The 20,338-nt window shown below is 37.2% G+C and overlaps 2 protein-coding genes across 2 annotated transcripts; both read left to right on the forward strand.

Annotated features, from left to right (window-relative positions):
- The first annotated feature begins 366 nt into the window (after positions 1-366).
- On the forward strand, positions 367-7,575 carry LOC121742224 (RNA-binding protein 28-like). Its single transcript, XM_042135307.1, has 18 exons — positions 367-611; positions 729-789; positions 906-942; positions 1,030-1,160; positions 1,262-1,465; positions 1,677-1,755; positions 1,852-1,985; positions 2,360-2,499; positions 3,451-3,501; positions 3,617-3,699; positions 3,797-3,851; positions 4,344-4,458; positions 4,766-5,246; positions 5,324-5,537; positions 5,682-5,752; positions 6,226-6,394; positions 6,483-6,612; positions 6,741-7,575. Exons 1-18 carry the CDS (start codon positions 513-515, stop codon positions 7,430-7,432), a joined length of 2,946 nt encoding a protein of 981 aa, XP_041991241.1. The 5' UTR covers positions 367-512; the 3' UTR covers positions 7,433-7,575.
- Positions 7,576-15,193: 7,618 nt separating this feature from the next.
- Positions 15,194-19,434, forward strand: LOC121742415 (beta-galactosidase 5-like). Its single transcript, XM_042135549.1, has 18 exons — positions 15,194-15,445; positions 15,510-15,605; positions 15,697-15,809; positions 15,899-15,965; positions 16,034-16,126; positions 16,223-16,366; positions 16,477-16,565; positions 16,657-16,762; positions 17,066-17,153; positions 17,229-17,347; positions 17,456-17,620; positions 17,786-17,964; positions 18,054-18,163; positions 18,248-18,357; positions 18,467-18,577; positions 18,662-18,775; positions 18,906-19,108; positions 19,188-19,434. Exons 1-18 carry the CDS (start codon positions 15,284-15,286, stop codon positions 19,303-19,305), a joined length of 2,187 nt encoding a protein of 728 aa, XP_041991483.1. The 5' UTR covers positions 15,194-15,283; the 3' UTR covers positions 19,306-19,434.
- The last annotated feature ends 904 nt before the right edge of the window (positions 19,435-20,338 follow it).

The raw sequence follows: 20,338 nt of genomic DNA on the forward strand, positions 1-20,338 counted from the left end.
CTATCCATCTAGGATTAAGTTGAATGGTTCAATCTTATGAACCAAACATGATACATATTTAATCATGAGATTTAATCTTGCCAACCGAACACCCTCTATATGACTAAAATAATATCACAATTCAATTCTAAATTGTATATTTGTATTATTTTATCTTGGGAAACGAACACCATCGCAGCGATAGTTTTAAATGGATATATTGATAATATCATAATATACGTTTTTGTTGTGGTGCAAAAGTGCAGAAATAAAACAAAGTCTATTAAGTTAAGCCAAGGACAACTACGGTAATTTAAATTTGATTTAAGGGTAAATACGTAAAACAGCACTAACCATTTCATAGATAGTATCAGGCGCTGGAAAAAACCCTTCATAAACCCTCATCACGAACTCGCCACCACAAATCGGCGCCTCAACCGCCGGCGACCCGACAGCTTCGAACTGTGCTTCTTTTTTCTTTGTTTCTACTTCTTCCTCATATCGTCGAATTTATTTTTCAAGTTGAATTAGCGATGGGAAAAAACAAGAGTATGAAAGGCGGAGGCGAAAATCAGCAATCTCCTTCCACCATTTTCGTGGCGAATTTGCCGTTTTCATTAACTAACGCTCAGGTAGCTTCTCACATACTGATTTCATGCTCTTTTGTCTGTTTCCTGTAATATTTGTTATACATGTGTGTAAATATGCACATATTTGTTAATATTTGTCTCTAATGGTCTTGGCATAAGTTGGAAGAAGCGTTCAGTGATGTCGGACCAATACGACGGTGCTTTATGGTTATGAAGAAGGGTATGCTACTTGTACTATTTTTTTTTGTTTTTTTTGATACTTATATAGTTTATGCTAGCTTAAACAATTTTTTCCTTCTACATTTATGCTTCTCATTGCACTTTTTTGTATGCTAGGGTCAACTGAACACCGAGGATTTGGCTATGTTCAATTGTAAGTTGCTTTTGGATTTTGGAGTGATCATTTGTCTGAACTGGCACAAGGTGTGACTAATATACTGGATTTATGTTCTGATTACAGTGCTGTTGTTGAAGATGCTAATCGTGCTGTTGAGCTGAAAAATGGTTCAACTCTTGGTGGTCGAAAGATCGTGGCTAAACTAGCTACACATCGTGCTCCACTTGAGCAACGTCGAGCTAAAGAGAATCAAGGTCTTGTGAGTTATTTGTCTTCTGCCTGTCACGTGAATATGTGATCATTTTGGAGGAGTAATGGCAATGTTTCAATCTTTTGTTTTTCTCTCACTCTTTAGGCCAATCTGAGGAAGCTGCCCAAACAAAGAATGAAAAAATTGTTGAAACTGCAGTTGCAGACGAAGTTGTTGAAACTGCAGTTGCAGGCAAAGCCGTTGAAACTGCAGTTGCAGGCAAAGCCGTTGAAACTGCAGTGGCAGACAAAGCTGTTAAAAATGTAGTTGCATACAAACCTGAAAAGACTCCAAGTATTAAAGGAAAAGGTTCGGTTTCTGACTGCTCAGATTTAGGGAGTGCTTGGAACTTTAGGGGGTATGTTTCATTCCCGGTTGCAAATGATGACTCATTACCTGACTCAAAAAACTACCACACTTTATTGCCATTCCCTATCTCCTAAACCAAGCACATTCCCTTACATGCTCACACATTATATTTCCAGTTGTGATTTCATCACTATCAATTTGTAATGATTAGGTGCTGTGGGGGAGAAAAGAAAAAGGAAGGATGTTTCAACTGCTGCCCCTGCCGAAGCAAAAGTATCAGAAAAGCAAAGGTTTAGTTCAAGCACAACCTATTACGCAATCACTGTAATTAGTTTCTATCTATTGCTTCATTTGTTGTGGTCTTAACTTAAATTAATGATAAACAGGGTTGCTAAGACTGTCATATTTGGTAATCTCCTTGATAACGATATGGCCGAGGAAGTTCATCGTATAGCAAGAGAGGTTGGGACTGTATGCTCTGTAACTTACCCACTTCCAGAGGGAGAACTTCAACACCATGGTAAGAATAAGCCTGAAGAAACTCAATATTCAATCACGATTCATGAGGCATAAGATTCTCATTGATCTCTCTGTTTCATCCTTTTCTGGCTTTTACAAGCAAATGATACTGATAGTAGTATAAGCGAGTTGCAGCTTTAAAGATTGCTACCTGCACCAATTAATTCTAAAAAATCTGAGAAAATTATTTCCATTCCATAAAATAGTGCACACTAGGTTGTAGCACGGGATTTTATAAATATTAGATAGAATGTTTTGTTACCAGTAAATGCTGTTTCATATCCTACCTTATAATTTCTCATGTTCTTTAGCCTTTGAGTGTCTGTATATGGTATTGGTGTGGTAACCTCTACTTGTTTATTTCAAAATTTTCAGGGTTAGCTCAAGATGGATGCAAAATGAATGCTTCCTCTGTACTTTATACTAGTGTAAAATCAGCTCGTGCGTGTGTCGCAGCACTACACCTGAAAGAGATACAAGGGAGATCTGTTTGGGCACGCCAACTTGGTGGGGAGGTAGAGATACATTTTGTTCTCAGGATTTCCCCATTTGATGTGCAAATTGTGTGGCGATTTTGTACATGATAAAAAAGGCACTAATATGGACTTCTGTTTCACTTCTTGTATGGATTTTTACCGTGTCTCTAAACTTTGCATTCTTGTTGTGTAGAACATGTCTTTGGCTGTAGGGTTGATTGGTAGGATTTTAACGAGTCTCTAAACTTTGGATATTCTACGTGACTACTTTATGCTAACAAGTTTAACTATAAAAAATAAATTTGGATTTTGTTTTATTGGTTTGGAATTATGGTTCGTTCTGTTGTTCAGTACTAGTAAGCTTATAGTTGATCCCTATTGCATAACTTAAAAGCGCAATGTAGTTTGGCACCAATGTTAATCTTCTTGGTTCCACCTCAATAGATATGGTTATTAAATTTTGGAAATTTGTGAACCCAGCAACCACAAAGTTGGTCTGTGTCATAATTCTTCAGGGCTAATTGTTCTTTTTTTTGCTGAATTTTTTCTCACAGTCCTCCTAAATGTCACACTATGCAAGTAGGTCTTCTGATTGCATATTATATTTCTGGTTGTTTGTAATACTTGAATTGCTTTAAGCCGTGTAAACTTTCTGTATGGGTTGAGTTTGGTCAAATCTGGTTCTGAAAATTACTGGTCATATTCAGGTTGAGATTCCAAACTATGGCATCTTTTGTTTAATTGTTACTGAACTTGTTCTTTTATTTACTCCATATAAGATGTTCTGCTTTCTTGGCTTAACCTCTATGTTTTGTAGCTAACATGTTCTGCTTTCTTGGCTTAACCTCTATGTTTTGTAGCTTATACATTTATATTCTGGTTGCCACTTATTCATTTAATTCCTATTAGACATCATATATTGTTTCTTCTGGATGCCCTATCATGATTTTTTACCAAAAAATATTTTGAATGTTGAATGTGTTGTACCAGGGCTCTAAAACACAGAAGTGGAAGCTTATTGTGAGAAATCTTCCATTCAAGGTTCTTGTCATGTACTCAGATATTTTATTTTTTTGGTTCGATAATCACTGGCCTGTTACACTTTTGGAGGTTCTTTCTCGGTAATTGGTCATTCTTGTCGACTATTGCTTTGCAGGCTAAAGTGGCTGAGATAAGAGAGATGTTTGGTACTATTGGATTTGTATGGGATGTAGTTATTCCAAAAAATCTGGGGACTGGGTATTCCTATGAAAATTTGTCTCTTTGATTGAGCTATTCTTCTCTTGACCTGCATTTACTGTTTTACTTATTCTTTGCTGGTATTTTCCTTTTACAGGTCATCCAAAGGATTTGCATTTGTTAAATTCACATCAAAGCAAGATGCAGAAAAGGTATGTTTTAATGAAAGAAACTTGATATGAAATTTCCTATGCAGTGATGTGGTCAATTGGCCTAGGAGGTATCTTGTCATTTTTTTGTATTGTAGATAAAGAACCCAAAATAAAGAAAGAGGATGGGTTAAAGATTGGTGATTGAGAACATAAAACTTGCCTAATACATGAGGTTCAGCTTGTATAATGAATAATGTACCTAATGTAGTAATATCTTGATGCATGCAGCCTGTGTTGTTGTTGCCTGCTGCTATTATTCTCCAGGGATTTGTTGTAAGTTTTGATGGAAAGATAGTCTGGTGCTTGGGGTCATACATGCATAAATAATATGATAGCATGTGTGCCATATATGGATTTGGGGAAATGGTAGAAAAGTGTGTAAATCTGTGTTATATATAACGTGCAGACTTTCTGGCGTCCAAATTTCTGCTGTAAACATTAGGCTTTTCAGAACATGATAAGTACGCTACATCTTTGATTTTACTCGCGCAGGCCATCCAAAACTTAAATGGGAAAAAAATTGGTAAAAGGCCAGTTGCTGTTGATTGGGCTGTTTCAAAAAAGATCTATGCATCTGGCAATAATACTTCTGCCCCCATAGGAGATGGTATTCTACATAGCTTTCTCATGCTCTTTGTATCTTATTCACTTTCATCTCTTTTATAATTGAACACTCACTCTCCATGAGTTTTTATTTACCCAGTGCTTTATTCTGCTAGTAATTTTATGCATGGGTTTGGCTATCTGTTTATTTGTAGTGCACACTGGCCACTGCCACACTGCATAAATTTACCATCTTGTTTTTAGTTTTTTGTACTTTATCACTTGGTTGCCTTATCTTCGGTACTAGTTAAGATGACATTTTGGATTTGGATACTAAGTTTAACTCAGCGTGAGATTTATTTTTTTTGCAGAGGAGGAAAATGATGGAAGCAGTAGTGAATCAGACGACAATGATGTAGAACCATTTAGAAAATCTGAACTGGATGGTGATAATTCTGCTGATGAGTCCGATTCCTTTGACAATGAGAATAAAAGTGAAATTAATTTTGAAGAAGAGGCAGAGATAACAAAAAATGTACTTCAGAACATTATTTCGTCATCTTCTGGAAATGTTGCTGGTGTTGATGACTCAGAGCTATCTAAAGGAAACATTGATAAACCCTTGCCAGTTGAAAGTAAGTCATCTGATGTATCGGGCACCCAGGTTGCCACCACCACTAGTGTTAGTGAAGAAAAACCTAAAATAACAAACCCTCAAGGGGAAGAAGAGTTGCAGCGAACGATTTTCATTAGCAATCTTCCCTTTGATATCACCGTTGAGGAAGTGAAACAACGTTTTTCTGCATTTGGTGGAGTGGAGACTTTTATGTTGGTTCTTCATCCAGTAACAAAGTAAGGATTTTGCATTTTATTTTATGATTTATTATTTAGATATAATCAAGGTTTATGTGAACTTATCATCTCTTCAGGCGCCCAAGAGGAACTGGATTTCTCAAGTTTACAACAACAGATGCAGTTGGTGCTGCACTATCAGCAGCCAACACTGTAGCTGGTCTGGGGATCTTAATCAAAGGCCGGCCTGTGAAAGTTCTTAAGGCTCTGGACAAAAAAACAGCTAATGATAAGGCACTGGACAAGGCAAAGAAAGAGGATGGTGACCACCGCAGTGTATACCTGGCTAAGGTTCTCTCCAGATTCTTCTACTTTCCTATCAGTCGTCTTCTTATTAACAATTGAATGTTTATATAGAACATAACAAGGCATATATAGTTCTGATATGCTGAAGTGTAATAACACCCATATTTACGTTTGGTGAATTCTCGACAGGAGGGTTATATAATGGAAGGAATGCCTGCTGCAGAAGGTGTTTCAGCAAGTGATATGTCAAAAAGGAAGAAGTAAGTGTTACTCTTCTATAAATATGTTCAGACCAGAATTTGAAAACATGGACATTTGTATGATTACATGAAAAGTGCATAAATTAAATTAAGTTCTCTGTTCCACCAACTACCGTTATAATTGTTACCTTCCAGACTTGAAGGTTGCTTCTTATGTGCCTGAAGCCCGTTACACTATTAAAGAGTGAAAAAACATCTACTAAGTGAATAAGATCCGATGGATATATCAAAGATTAGTATCACTGATAGAACCGGTTATGCATCTTCTGTAATAAGCACATTTTTAATGTACTTGATGTTTGTCATAGTATTATTCATACTTAGCTGTATAGGTTTCGAAAAAAAATAAATTGTTGTTCCCATCTTGTGTTATTTTCATTTCCTTAATTTTACTACTATGGAGCTATCATGTGTAGTGATAGTTGTTTTTTTTTTCTTTTCATATATGATGATCCAGCTGTCTCATATTGTAGGTTGCACGAAGATAAGATGTCTAAGCTTCAATCTCCAAACTTCCGTGTATCAGACACAAGGCTTATTGTATACAATGTGCCAAAGACTAAGAATGAAAGAGATTTGAAAAAGCTTTTTTTGAATGCAGTAATTTCTCGTGCAACAAAGCAAAAGCCTGTAATTCGACAGGTTGGAGCCGTTATTAGTAGCTAATGCAGTTATTGTTGATTTGTTTATTTTTTACATCTTATTTATTGAATTGTTTCTGCAAGTAAAGATAAAGATCTTGAAGGATTCAAAAGTCCGAAAAGAAGGTGAAAAAAGTCGCCCACGTGGAGTGGCTTTCTTAGAGTTCACAGAGCATCAACATGCACTCGTGGCCCTGAGAGTTCTCAATAATAACCCTGGTCAGTCTCCCTATCAATTACTACAATACTCAATTACGGTTTTAGATGAGTACCACGATAATATCTATCACCGGAACTTTTGCAATTTGTCTCAATAAAATTAATGCAGCATTCTTGATGGCTTATAGAAATCTTCGGACCTGAACATCGCCCCATTGTGGAGTTTGCACTAGATAACGTGCAGAAGCTGAAACTTCGGGCAGAAAAGATTCAAGCACAGCAACTTCAGGGTCCACACGATGCTAGAGGGAATTTTGGGCAAAATAATACTCATTTAGGCAGAGGGGGTTCCATTGGAAACTCGAACCCAAGAATACGCAAGTTTAGAGACGGAGATGCCTCAGTGAGGACTTACGATAACAAAAGAGGGGAACTGGCGAACAAAAGCACCGAAGGAATGATGGCTGAGGAAGGCGGCAAGAAATGGCAGAAAGGTCCTAGAAAAGTTTCAAAGAGCAGAGTTCCTCCGCCTGAGACCAAGTCCAACTCCAACATGAATGTTTCTGGTCAGAGGAAAGGTAGGGGGGCTGGTGGTCAGGAGCATATACAAAGCAATACTGTGACTAAGAAAGAAGGAAGAGATGCCGGGATGCCAAGAAAAAGAATGCCAAGTGAGCAATTCGAACAATCTACGGAAGGTGATGGTGGTGAGAGGAACAGGAAACGCAGGAAAAGAAGCGACCCAGTGGGGCGCGATGTAACGGATAAACTGGACAAGCTGATTGAACAGTACAGGTCCAAATTCACTGGAAGCAGTTCTACCCAGTCTGATGGCAAAAAGCAAGGTACTAAGAGCCTTAAAAGATGGTTTCAGTCATAATCCTCGGTGTTCACCTATTTTTTAGCTGTATGCTTGTTTCCTTGAAATTTTGATCCAAATACACTTTGTTGTAACATGAAAAGAAAAGTAACAAAACTCTACTGAAATGCACGTGGATTTTAGAGCTGCAGAGTATTTGATTATGGGATGGTCGTGAAAGTCTAGTTTTTTATTAAAAGATCTAGGTGAAGCTATTGCATCCTTGGTATAAAGATCTTTCAAGATAGATCAAATAGATCGTCTAGTTCTTTCTTGTGTCTCAACGGAGAATTATAAGAAATAAAATTCTTCCATCGAGACATGTTATTGCATTGTTGAAAATAGCACGCGTTGGCTATACGATTTAGTATTATGTATGTTATGATGTGTACTGCCAGTTGTAGCCTTTGCACTTATAAGATAAGATATGCTATTTTATTCAGTATTCCACTTATACAACCAAAAATATTATATTGGAAAATGGGTGTCAATAGTGGTGAATGACATCAATATGTAGGTCCAAGAGTAAATTATTACATGGATTTTTGTAGGTAAGTCAATAAAGAGATTTAGAATGCGGATGTGGCTTTAGTAATAAAATAAAAGAACATCAATTTATTACGTGGTGAATTATTTTTAACATATTGTGAAGTAGTGAGGAAATTAGGTAGAACTTACTTGTGGGACAACCTTGTGTATATAAATTACTCCATAAGAAGAAGAAATGCAGAAACTAGAGAGAAAAGGAAAAAGAAAGAAAGAAAAGCGTGGGGAGAATGGTGAGTGAAGTACTAGTAGAAAGAAAACTGTACGAGGCAGCATGAAGAAGATCCATATCTTGTTCATGGAATCTCGTTTCCAGGGTCGAGAAATCTCTTCTACACATAGCGGCAATGCACGGACAAACATCCATCGCCATCACACAAGGCCGGTGAGGCTGTTATCGCCATATATACGAGTATGTGGTAGAACTAAACGTCATAACATTTTGTTCATCCCTCATCGCACTGGTAGTGAACGTCAATGTCTACCATGACTACTTACCTGGGAATATTTCTTCGTCTGAGAGTGTGTTATTTCATCTGGAAGACAAAAACAAGGCGTGCAGAAGATCTTACTACTGATCCTATCCACCAACGCATCATCTATCGTATCTTCCAATCTTTGGAGACCCATTCTCAATTTCTTTTTATGAATGTTTCATATATTTACCTATGTTTTATTCGTTGGAGATGCTCTAATATCCATTTACCTTCTCATAAAGTGAAATATCCCTGTAGAGAATGATTTTTCATGGAAAATAAATAAATATGGTAATTATATGATTTTACCTCTTCATTTACCTCTTCCATTGAAGATGCTCTTAAGAAAACTTTTAACTGAACATGAATTTTCTAATGAAATAGTTAAACATTACTCTTACTCTTATACCTCATTTTATTTACTAACTACGTAACGATTTTTACTTCTTTTTTCCACTTTCATAGATCTCTCTTATTTATTTGCATAAAGTAATAGTCATACAATTTACTTTGGGCTTTTATTTGGGCCCCCATTAAAACAATTTGGGCTCTATCATATTGGATCCTACTTTTGCGTATTTATCGGGAAGCAATGGAGATAGAGGTGGCATTAATGTCTTCAAAATATGATATATGATATATATATACTCCCTCGGACTCTTCTCTATATTATTCTTTCAAAAAAAACTTATTTTCTTCTCGTTTTAACTATTTATTACTATCACTTTTATAAAATGAGTATAAAAAAGTGTCTTGCTTATGGTGTTACGGAGGAAGTACATTATATAAAAATCATTTGTGAGCATCACTCTCATTTAATACACGTTTAGATTTATTTATTTTGTTCTATACATTAAAAAAAATTATCGATATTTTTAATTTTGCAGTTTTCATAAAAATCATTGCTCTGATTCCATTGACAATGGGAGTAAAAAGTGAAATTAATTTTGAAGGTAGTACAATTCTTACAAAATGTTCTACCCCTATGTTTTTATTGAAATTATGCTTTAGTGGCATCATTTCTCTTTTTTATACATGTTAAGAAGTATTCCCTCCGTCCGCTATTTATAATTTCATTTTGACTTCACATGAGTTCTAAAAAAGTGTTTAACTTCGTGAAGTAAAATAGAAAAATAGGTTAGTGGAATGTGGGTTCCACTTTTATGGAGTATATTAATTTTATAATAGAATGTTATTATAATAATTTAGCTGAATGATAAGGTCCATTTACTTAAAATGGAAAAAAAACAAAAAGGCTTTAAAACGCGTACATCCCAAATGCAAAAAATGAGACATTTTTCACTAGCGGAGGGAGCACTATTAAATACATTCAGTATAGTAAACTAAAAATTAAGGCATGCATTGTACGCTTTTATTTGCTCATCCAAAATATGCAAAAAAGAGTGCTGGTTTTTAAAAGCTTAAAGTAGAAAATTGAATGCAATTTGGCACAAGAGAGTGAGTTGGAGATTTGTGGTGGCAAGAATTTCCTTTTCTCTATGCTTTAGATAGATAGAGTAGTAGTGAGTACTCAATTATTCTTCCCCTTCACGTTTTCTTGATCATGAGAGCATCCACACTGGGACGGATGTCCCGGCGGACATCCCGACGGACTTTCCAAAAACACCTCATGCCACGTCATAAGGACATCCCACTACACAGTGGCGGACATCCCCAAGGACATCCCGACGGGCATCCACAATGTTAAAAATTCACAAATTCACCAAATTAAACAATTTACGAAATTAAAATTTCGACACGAATACGGACGGAGAAAGTGCAATGATAATTTCATTAAATAAAAAAAAAAGTACATTTCAACAAAAAAAAGTCTAAACAAATTACATTCTAAATATCAACGACGACCCCTCCGCCTCCATAGCTATTCAATTATATCGTTCTAGAGTCGAATATGGGCTTTTCGTTGGCGCATGTCGGAAAATGCACGGACTCGATCGGCCTCTTCATGGGGTATCCCCATACGTACATTGGCGGTGGCCACGCCGTGGCTTGGACCGGCAGCATCAACATCATCATTGGCCCAATCAGTAAGTGCTGGACCTTCATCTTCGACAATTATGTTGTGCATGATAATACATGCGTACATGATATCAGCGATGTTGTCAATATACCACAGTCGTGATGGACTCTTAACTGCCGCCCATCGAGCCTGGAGCACACCAAATGCCCCTACACACCCTTGCGCGCTGCCTCCTGACGACCCGCAAAATAGATCTTCTTTTCTTCTGTTGGGCATCTGATCGTCTTCACAAAGACAGGCCACATAGGGTATATCCCATCCGCCAAATAATAGCCCATATTGTGTTGGTTGCCGTTGGCGACGAAACTGACGGCCGGACCAACATCCATGCATTGGTCGTTGAAAAGGGGCGATGACTGGAGGACATTGATGTCGTTGTTCGACCCGGCTACTCCAAAATACGCATGTCAAATCCACAGCCGGTAGTCAGCTACCGCTTCAAGGATCATCGTGGGATTCTTGCCCTTGAAACCGGTGGTGTACACCCCTTTCCAGGCGGCGGGGCAGTTCTTCCACTCCCAATGCATACAATCTATGTTGCCCAACATTCTCGGAAACCCGTGCTGACTCCCGTGCATATCCATAAGAGCCTGGCAATCTTCGGGGGTAGGCTTCCAAAGATACCTATCCCCGAATATCTCCCTACCTCCCTCACAAAAATACTTCAGACAATCGCGGGCAGTCGTCTCGCCGATGTGGAGGTACTCATCGAACATGTCGGTCGCACCTCCGTATGCCAGCTGCTTGATTGCGGCAGTGCACTTCTGTATGGGCATGTGGCCGGGTTTACCAACCGCATCCTCCCTCATCCTGAAATACTCGTATCGACGCTCTAAAGCGCCAACGATACGCAGAAATAGCGGACGATGCATCCTAAAACGTCATCGGAACATGTTCTCCCCAAACTGTGGCTCCGGAGAGAAGTAGTCCTCATACAACCGACGGTGTGTAGCGATGTGGTCCCGGGGTACTATAGTTCTACGATGCATCCTAAAACGTGGGCGTGATGCTTATCCTGTTACCCCATTTGGCTTTTTTGGTAGGGCAAGCTCAATAATATAGGTTACAACACTGAATGATGGAGGTGGGTTTGATGAATGCCAAGGCAAGGTATGGTTACTTTACTTAGAATGTGTGAATACTAAGTTGATGCCACATGTCTCCTTAGAGTTTTTCAGATTCTTATCAAGCTTCATCAATCATCTACTGTATATCTTAATTGTGTTTAATACTTGATCTTAATTGTATAAGAAATAATTTTTTTAAAAAAAAAGACTTAATTTATTGGATAGTCCAAAACGAAGAAAATGACTCTAATTGTGGACAAAATACTTACTCCGAATAGTACTCCTTTCGTTCCACTATAAATGAGTTATTTTTTTTGGGATGCCCCATCATAAATGAGTCATTTCAATTTTAATAAATAAAAATCATCTCTCTTATTTTATTTTTCCGTCTACTTTATTCTTTTCACTCCTCTATTTTTCTCTCTCATACTTTACTTTCTCCATTTTAAGTCTCTAAATATCAATTTCTTAAATCTTGTATCAAAAGAAGTGGCTTATTTATGGCGGGACGGAGATAGTATTTAACTAAGAGGTATAGTACAGTGGTATACAATACTGGTACTTCGTCAGTCTCATTAATGTTAATGCATTTTTTGGGTATTGAGATTAAAAAATAAATATATATTAAATTAAATGAAGTGATAATAAAATAAAAATTTAAGTACATTGTATTTTTCAAAAAAAAATACTTAATTGTAATGAAACATTCCCAAAAAAAAAATCCGACCACAATTCAAAGTTGTTAGTATCACAATAACGTAACCGACATTATGGACAAAATGACTTCTCTCTCTTATGTTGATCCTATCTATATTCTCCAGCTAGATGGACCCTTTGTCTTGCTAGGGTTACGAAGCCATAATGTGAGGGCCTAATTATATTAGTATTTATTCAGTGAGACACATGCATCTCACTTCATTTATCATATATGTGGACTTGACATAAATAAAACGATCAATATAGATGGATTCAAAATTTTTTTTATATCTATATCAAACTATCGTGGGACTATACCTCCCTCATGCAATGCTTCATGTATAAATTATAAATAAGTAATTAAATATCCATTTCTTTTTCTATTTTCCAGATTTCTTCTAATTTCGAGTTAATGAGTTTCCATTTTATGCTCATTTCCATACAATCAGAACGGAATTAAAATTTGATAGAGTTAATACTTTCAAGCATTAAATTTTGCACATGTCAAAATATTAAAAAACTTATATATTTTGGACTGAGTTAATTTTAGATAAGGCCATAAAAATAAGGATTTTTTTTACATACACTGGATTTAGATCCGCCCATGCATATAGTGTGAAATTGATTTTAATAGTATAATTTATAAATTTATTTGTCGCGAGAACTTTGGTGAAATTAATTATTGGGATCTTGATGATTATTAAAATTGGTTACAACTAACACTTGACAACTAAAATAATTTGATAGCTCTATTATTTATATGATAAGAACATGGATGATGAATAGATTCAATACCAACTAGCATACGTCCATCAAAATAAATTAGGACTATATAGCTATGTGGGGGTGGGGTGGGGTGGGTGGGTGGGTGTTGGGGTGGGAAGGGGTCCTATCATTATTATTCTAATCAATCGATGATTATTAAAGATAGCAAAGTTTCTTCACAGCTTATCATATTAGTCCATGTCGCATTTTATTCATCAATCAAATAGAAATTGATCACCGACATATAATACTGTTATTATAATTTCCGCATCTAATCTAGATCTTAAAATGGTAAACAATATAATGACCCTTGTTTTTCTCTTCTTGATTTAGCTCTCATGTACTTTAAAAATGAACACTCATAAAACTAATTACTCTCTCCGTCCATGTTTTATCATTTCCGTCTGACTCAGTTTAAGAGTCTCATTTAAAATTTACCATATTTGGATATAAAATTTAACCTCGTTGTTAATAAGTTGAGAATCGAGTATAAAGAAAGCGTTAATCTTCTAATAATCAAATTAAAGAATAAGAGACGCAAATACCTAAAACCACAGCTTTCCTAATCCATCGAAATCATAATATCTTTGTCTCTACCTTAATTTGATGACGCACTTGTTGGTTGAAAAAAGACGGTGATACATAGACACATTAACTGGACGTAATACAACCCAATGAAGAATAGAAAAATAAACGGAAATAAATTGAATTGAAATTACAAAGATGAATTCGAAACAATAAACAGTAAAGATGTAAGCCGAGTCGATGAGTCCTCTTTCCACAAGACGAGATACACCCCGGTAGTGCTCACGGTTTGACGTGTCGTCCCCAAAGATAAAACGGCTTCGTCTCTGAAGTAGCAGCACCGCTAGCAGCAGAGCTCCGGCGAACGGGAGTAAGGCGGGGGCAGAGCTTCGACGGGAAGACTATGCAAAGAGGGAGAGAGCTATGGAAATTATATGAGTTTGTTGTGTGTTCAATCGTTTGCAATGCATGGAGTGACTGCCTATCTATAGGCCAAGTCCACCCAGTGGGCATTGATGGAGTCAACAGCCATTATGTGTGACATGATGGCTTGACTGTAACCGTCGGGGGTTACTGACTGGTGCACTAGCCATTGGGAGCTGAAGAGACACGACGCACCTGGACACACTACACGATGGGATACACCATGGACCGTCGGAAACCTTTTGTCTCCCGTTATGCGTCGGGGTCCAACGGGGACCTTTTGTCTCCCGTTATACGTTGGGGTCCAGCGGGGACCTTTTGTCTCCCGTTATGCGTCGGGAACATGACGTGGACCAGGACCACCATGAGTCGGGGTCCGTCGGGGATAGCGTGAAGTTTGGGGTGGTCTAAAAAGAACAAGCGGAGCTTGACCCACGCTCAACGACCAGCTCCAAAGACCACCCAAGGCACAAGGCACCCGGTGCACAGTGCGGGTGTGCGGCTCGCGGGAGGGCGGCGGCGCGCGCGTGTGGGCTATGTCACCCATCTTATTCCACAATAATTATTACACATAATAATTCATCTTATTAAATACTTCATCAAAGAAGTTTATCATCCCTGATGTGGGATAATTAACACTTAGTTAATTACTCCCTTAGTTTTTCTCATAGCTCATTTTTTGCTTTATTGTGACCAACTTTAATATATTATTTCTCACTCACCGGGAATCGGATTTGAGAAAATGAATATACTACGGTCATCTACTCGGAACGTAGATCGACGCTATTGCATTTAATTTCACAAAATTAAATGTCTCGTAACATTTATTATTAGTCAAAGTCGTTTGACCAAGCACGATTCCAACAGCACTAACATGCCTATATTTTCTTAAACTCCTCCTATTTAGTGAAACTGATCCATACATAAAATTTTTTATTATGTTATAAATTATGAGAAAATCCAACAAAATATTTATTTTCTTTCACAATCACTCCACCTATATATTTATTTATTTTTAATTATGAGAAAATCCAACAAAATATTTATTTTCTTTCACAATCACTCCACCTATATATTTAATTTTTTTTATCATGCATAATAAATATCAACCAAAAGCAAGAATCAAGGTCCCATCTATCTTGATCTTGACGTGAATGCAGAGACTTGTGTTGTGTTGTGAATGAAGAGAGAGATAGACATAATTTACGGATTGTTAACAATAAATCACTGTAGAGAGTACCCTCTTTAAAGCTGACCCAAAATTTGTTTTATGGCTCTTTAAAGCTTGTGTCAGTAAATCTCCACATTCTTCATTACACTCCCAAAAACAAGAATGGCAGCCGTTTCCAAATATTTTTTGCTGCTTCTGCTGCTGAATTCGTTTGCGCAGCTCGCCCGCTGCTCCGTCACCTACGACAGGAGAGGCCTCGTCATCAATGGCAGAAGACAAATCCTCTTCTCCGGCTCCATTCACTACCCAAGAAGCTCCCCCGATGTAAGAAAACATCAACATTCACCCTTTTCTTTGAGTGTTAAAGCTGAAGCTTTTCACAATGCAGATGTGGGAAGGCCTGATTCAGAAGGCTAAAGATGGAGGATTGGATGCTATTGATACGTATGTGTTTTGGAATCTCCACGAACCTTCTCCCGGAAATGTGAGATTCTTGTGCTTTGATTTCTCTTTGCACTATGTCATGTTTTTGGTGAGATTCTTCCCTTATTGTTGTCTGTTTTCTTGTTTGTTAGTACAATTTTGAAGGGAGGAATGATTTAGTTCGGTTTGTGAAGTTGGTCCAAAAAGCAGGGATGTATCTTCATCTTCGCATTGGGCCTTATGTTTGTGCAGAGTGGAATTTTGGGTTTGTTTGTCTTTTTTTCTCATGAATTAAATGGTAAAAGTGTTTGTAGTGGTTATGTTCATTGTGTGTTGTGTGTTTTTTGGTGGCAGAGGCTTCCCTGTTTGGTTGAAGTATGTTCATGGCATTACTTTCAGAACTGACAATGAACCTTTCAAGGTGAGATTGACGTGCTTAATATAGGTTTGATGTGAAGCAATCGAGTTTCTAAATATCGAATTTTGCAGAATGCTATGCAAAAATTTACTGAGAAAATTGTTGGAATGATGAAAGCTGAGAGGTTGTTTCAGTCTCAAGGTGGCCCAATCATTCTCTCACAGGCATGTTTATGAACTTTATTTTGTTTGCAACTGTTCAAATACTCCGTATTTGCAATCTGAATCGCCTGGACTGAAGTGTGCTAGTTGCATATGTAGATTGAAAATGAATATGGTTTGGAAAGCAAGAATTTTGGTGGTGCTGGCCATTCTTACATGTCTTGGGCCGCAAAGATGGCTGTCGGCTTAGACACTGGAGTGCCGTGGGTCATGTGTAAGGAAGACGATGCCCCAGATCCAGTGGTAACACATTGTTATATTCCTATTGCTTTCTTGCACATTGATCATTCAAACTTGCAAGGTGTAGCATTATAGTTGTGCGGTTGGTGATGTTTCATAACATTTATCGACAGATCAACACGTGCAATGGTTTTTATTGCGACTATTTCTCCCCAAACAAACCTTACAAACCAACTATGTGGACTGAGGCATGGACCGGCTGGTACATTTGTTATTCACCGCTCCCTTTCAATTCTTGACTGAGAATTCTGTATGATGATTCTTATCATTGTTTTTGTTTTTGTTATCTCAAGGTTTGAAGAATTTGGTGGGCCGATTCACCATCGCCCTGTTGAAGATCTGGCGTTTGCTGTAGCTAGGTTCATCCAGAAAGGAGGCTCCTTCATAAACTACTACATGGTAACTAAATCCCAATCAAGACAGATAAGAACATTGCAGCATTGATTCTTACGGTCCACATCACTCATTATGACGTTTAAGTAATCTAGACGATTCATGAGAGCAACTATGAAAAAATGTGTTGTACAGTTTTAATCTTCAACTGATTTGAAGTTGCTTCATTTTGACATCTCTTTCTCTAATGAATGCATAGGTTTGGGCTAAAAACTTGTTCATATGGTTTTACAATCACCCAGATTATAGTTGTATTTAATGATACTTGTGCATCGATTTCATGTGTGTGTTTTAACCTCGTGTAACCAGTACCATGGAGGAACAAACTTTGGAAGAACAGCTGGAGGTCCTTTCATTACAACCAGCTATGACTATGATGCTCCAATCGATGAATACGGTAATAAAATAACAACGTTCGACTTTTTTTCTATAATATGAGATTTTTGCTAATATTTCACTGTCTTATCTTTAGGCTTACCTAGACAGCCCAAATACAACCATTTAAAGGAACTCCATATGGCCATAAAGCTATGTGGGCATGCTTTGGTCAACGCTGATCCTAAAGTAACGAATTTGGGAAACTACGAACAGGTGTGTCGTATTTCTCATTTGATCTGCAAAAACTTGTATGCGTTTGGAGCATGCTTTTGAATTTTAATGCCTTCTTGAAATCTAATGGATCAGTGATTCATTCTCCAGGCGCATGTATTTGCTACAAAGTCAGGCCGCTGTGCAGCGTTTTTATCGAATTACCACTGGGACACAAGTGCAAGGGTGACATTCAACAAAATGCACTATGATCTGCCCCCTTGGTCGATCAGCATACTACCCGATTGCAAGACAGTTGCGTTCAACACTGGCACTGTAAGTCGCTTCATCAATCTCTGGTTTTTGCTAAAATGATATTTCTAGTGCGGACATGTTCTGCTTATTTCTTTCTTCTGTTTACACCTTTGAGGTTGCAAACTCTAAGTTCATCATCTATTAGTCTGTTGATGCTATCTCACAAACGGATTTTGCACCGTGTAGATGAGATCAAAAAAATCTTTGCCACAAATGTTGCCTACAAACGTCCCGATGCTCTCGTGGGAGTCATTCAATGAGGACATATTCTCCAGCGATGGCGATGCAAGAATTACAGTTTTTGGTCTTTTGGAGCAATTAAATGTCACTAGAGATGCTAGTGACTATCTATGGTATACGACCAGGTAAATAAATACACACGATTCTCTCCCTTTTCTCCGAGAGATGTTTGCAAGAACCCCACAAAACTCATATGGTCTACCACTCCGTGCAGTGTCCAGATAAGTCCGAGTGAATCTTTTCTACATGGAGGGCAGGGTCCGGTTCTCTCAGTAAATTCCGCAGGCCACGCTTTGCATGTTTTTGTAAATGGAAAATTCTTAGGTGATAATACTTACTCGATCTTTTTCGTTGTTTATTACAAGAAAAACGATATCTAACGTGAGATGGCATGTTCTTTTATTGCAGGATCAGCCTTTGGAACTCAAGAAAACAAAAAATTCACTTTCTCGAAATCTGCCAATTTCCACGCTGGAGTAAACAGCGTCGCGCTGCTTAGTGTGAACGTGGGGTTACCGGTTTGTTTTCCCGATCCTTACTTCTAAATGCATGAAAGACATTATATCTTCACTTGCTATAGCTTCTCGTTTCGTTACAGTGACACGATTGTTTCTTTCCCATATCAAGAACATAGGCCACCGTTTTGAAACATGGAGCACTGGAGTCCTCGGACCTGTTACCTTACACGGGCTAGACCATGGTACACGAGACTTGTCACGACAAAAATGGTCTTACAAGGTTCGTATTTTGCTTTACTCGTGCTTGTTATTCCGATCGTGCACAAACTCTAGATGAGAGACCTATGCCTTCTTTTCTTTTCAGGTTGGAATGAAAGGAGAAGCTATAGACTTGTATTCGCCAAGTAAAATATCGTCCGTTGATTGGATGAAAGCACCGCTCGCAGCAAACAGGCAACAGCCACTAACGTGGTGCAAGGTAACATGTTAGGACCAACTATAATACTAAACAAATCCACGTCGACTTGGGCTTACTCTGACACCATATTAGAATTGAGATCATCTTCCCCTTTAAAGGGCATTATAAGAGTACTCTTCTTGTTTAAAAGGCATACTTCAACGCACCAAATGGGAACGAGCCGTTGGCTTTGGACATGAGTAGCATGGGAAAGGGGCAAGTGTGGATCAACGGGCAGAGCATCGGAAGATACTGGACAACCTACGCGAAGGGGCAGTGCAGCGGTTGTAGGTACGAAGGAACGTATCGACAAGAAAAGTGCCAAGATGGATGTGGGAAGCCAACACAAAGATGGTATGTAAAATCATGTTGAAAGCATACATTTATTGTTGAATTAGGATTTTATTTATAAATATGATGGTTGTTTGTGTAGGTACCATGTTCCAAGGTCATGGCTGAAGCCCACCCAAAATTTGTTGATTGTTTTTGAGGAAATTGGTGGCGATGCTTCCAAGATTTCCCTTGTTAAAAGATCACTTGCTTATGTATAGAACTTAGATGGATAGATTATTATTAAAAAAAGCTCCAAATTTGAATACTCCATTCTTTGTAAATTATGGATATTCTTGAAACACCGATGTAATATGCAAGGAAAAGAGGAATATTTGATTTGTAAATTATGGATACTCTTGAAACACCAGTGATGTATTAGTATTATGCAAGAAATTAATGTCCATATTTATCAAAAAAAGGTTGTCAAATTATAATATTTGTATCAAAAAGAGTACCAAACAAACTCTTTTCACACCACATTACACCCTAAACGAGTTTCATATAGGTGCGGACAAGTGACAAGCATAAATAAATTAAGCACACCAACATTTTTCCTATTTCTGGGTTCTTAAATAAAATTTTAAGACAATTCATTATTTTCTTAAAGAAAGACTTACATTTTTAGCCTTTGAATTTTGTTATAATAATATTTTCGGTCAATATTTTTTAAATATTATTACAACTTTGATGTAATATTGATAAAAAGATTTTTTGTATTTTTTCAAACTTGAAATTTTCATAGACCAAAATGTCGTTATGTTTTAAGAGCTATTTTTGTTAAATTTCTTTAATTGTTATCCCGTCCTCTTATCCCCTCTCTTATTATCTCTTCTTTATGCTTCAAATTAAATAATTATTTTTTTATGATTCTCTCTTATCTGCATTTCTTTCTTATCTGCATTTTGTCTTTCTCCTTAACAATATGTATCCATTTACCCAGCTAAATAATTGTACTATTAGAGAGAAAGAGAATCTTAAAGAACAAAAAAGAGAGAGAAAAAGAAATAAAGAAGATGTAAGAGTGAGGAGATAGAGGGAGGATATAAGAAGAGATGATATGAAAAAAGTAGAAGAGGAGTGATCAATTGCTAACTCATCATTTAATTGTTAAATATAACTAATTTAAGATCATATGATTTTAGAAATCTTGTTGTCTACAATTTGTCATGTGTAATTTTGTTTTTTATTTTTTAATATTAAAAAAATAATAACAATTATCAAATTTAGGGTTTCGAAACACAGTATCAATAC

Source organism: Salvia splendens, chromosome 7 (assembly GCF_004379255.2).
Source record: "Salvia splendens isolate huo1 chromosome 7, SspV2, whole genome shotgun sequence".
NCBI classification, from domain to species: domain Eukaryota; kingdom Viridiplantae; phylum Streptophyta; class Magnoliopsida; order Lamiales; family Lamiaceae; genus Salvia; species Salvia splendens.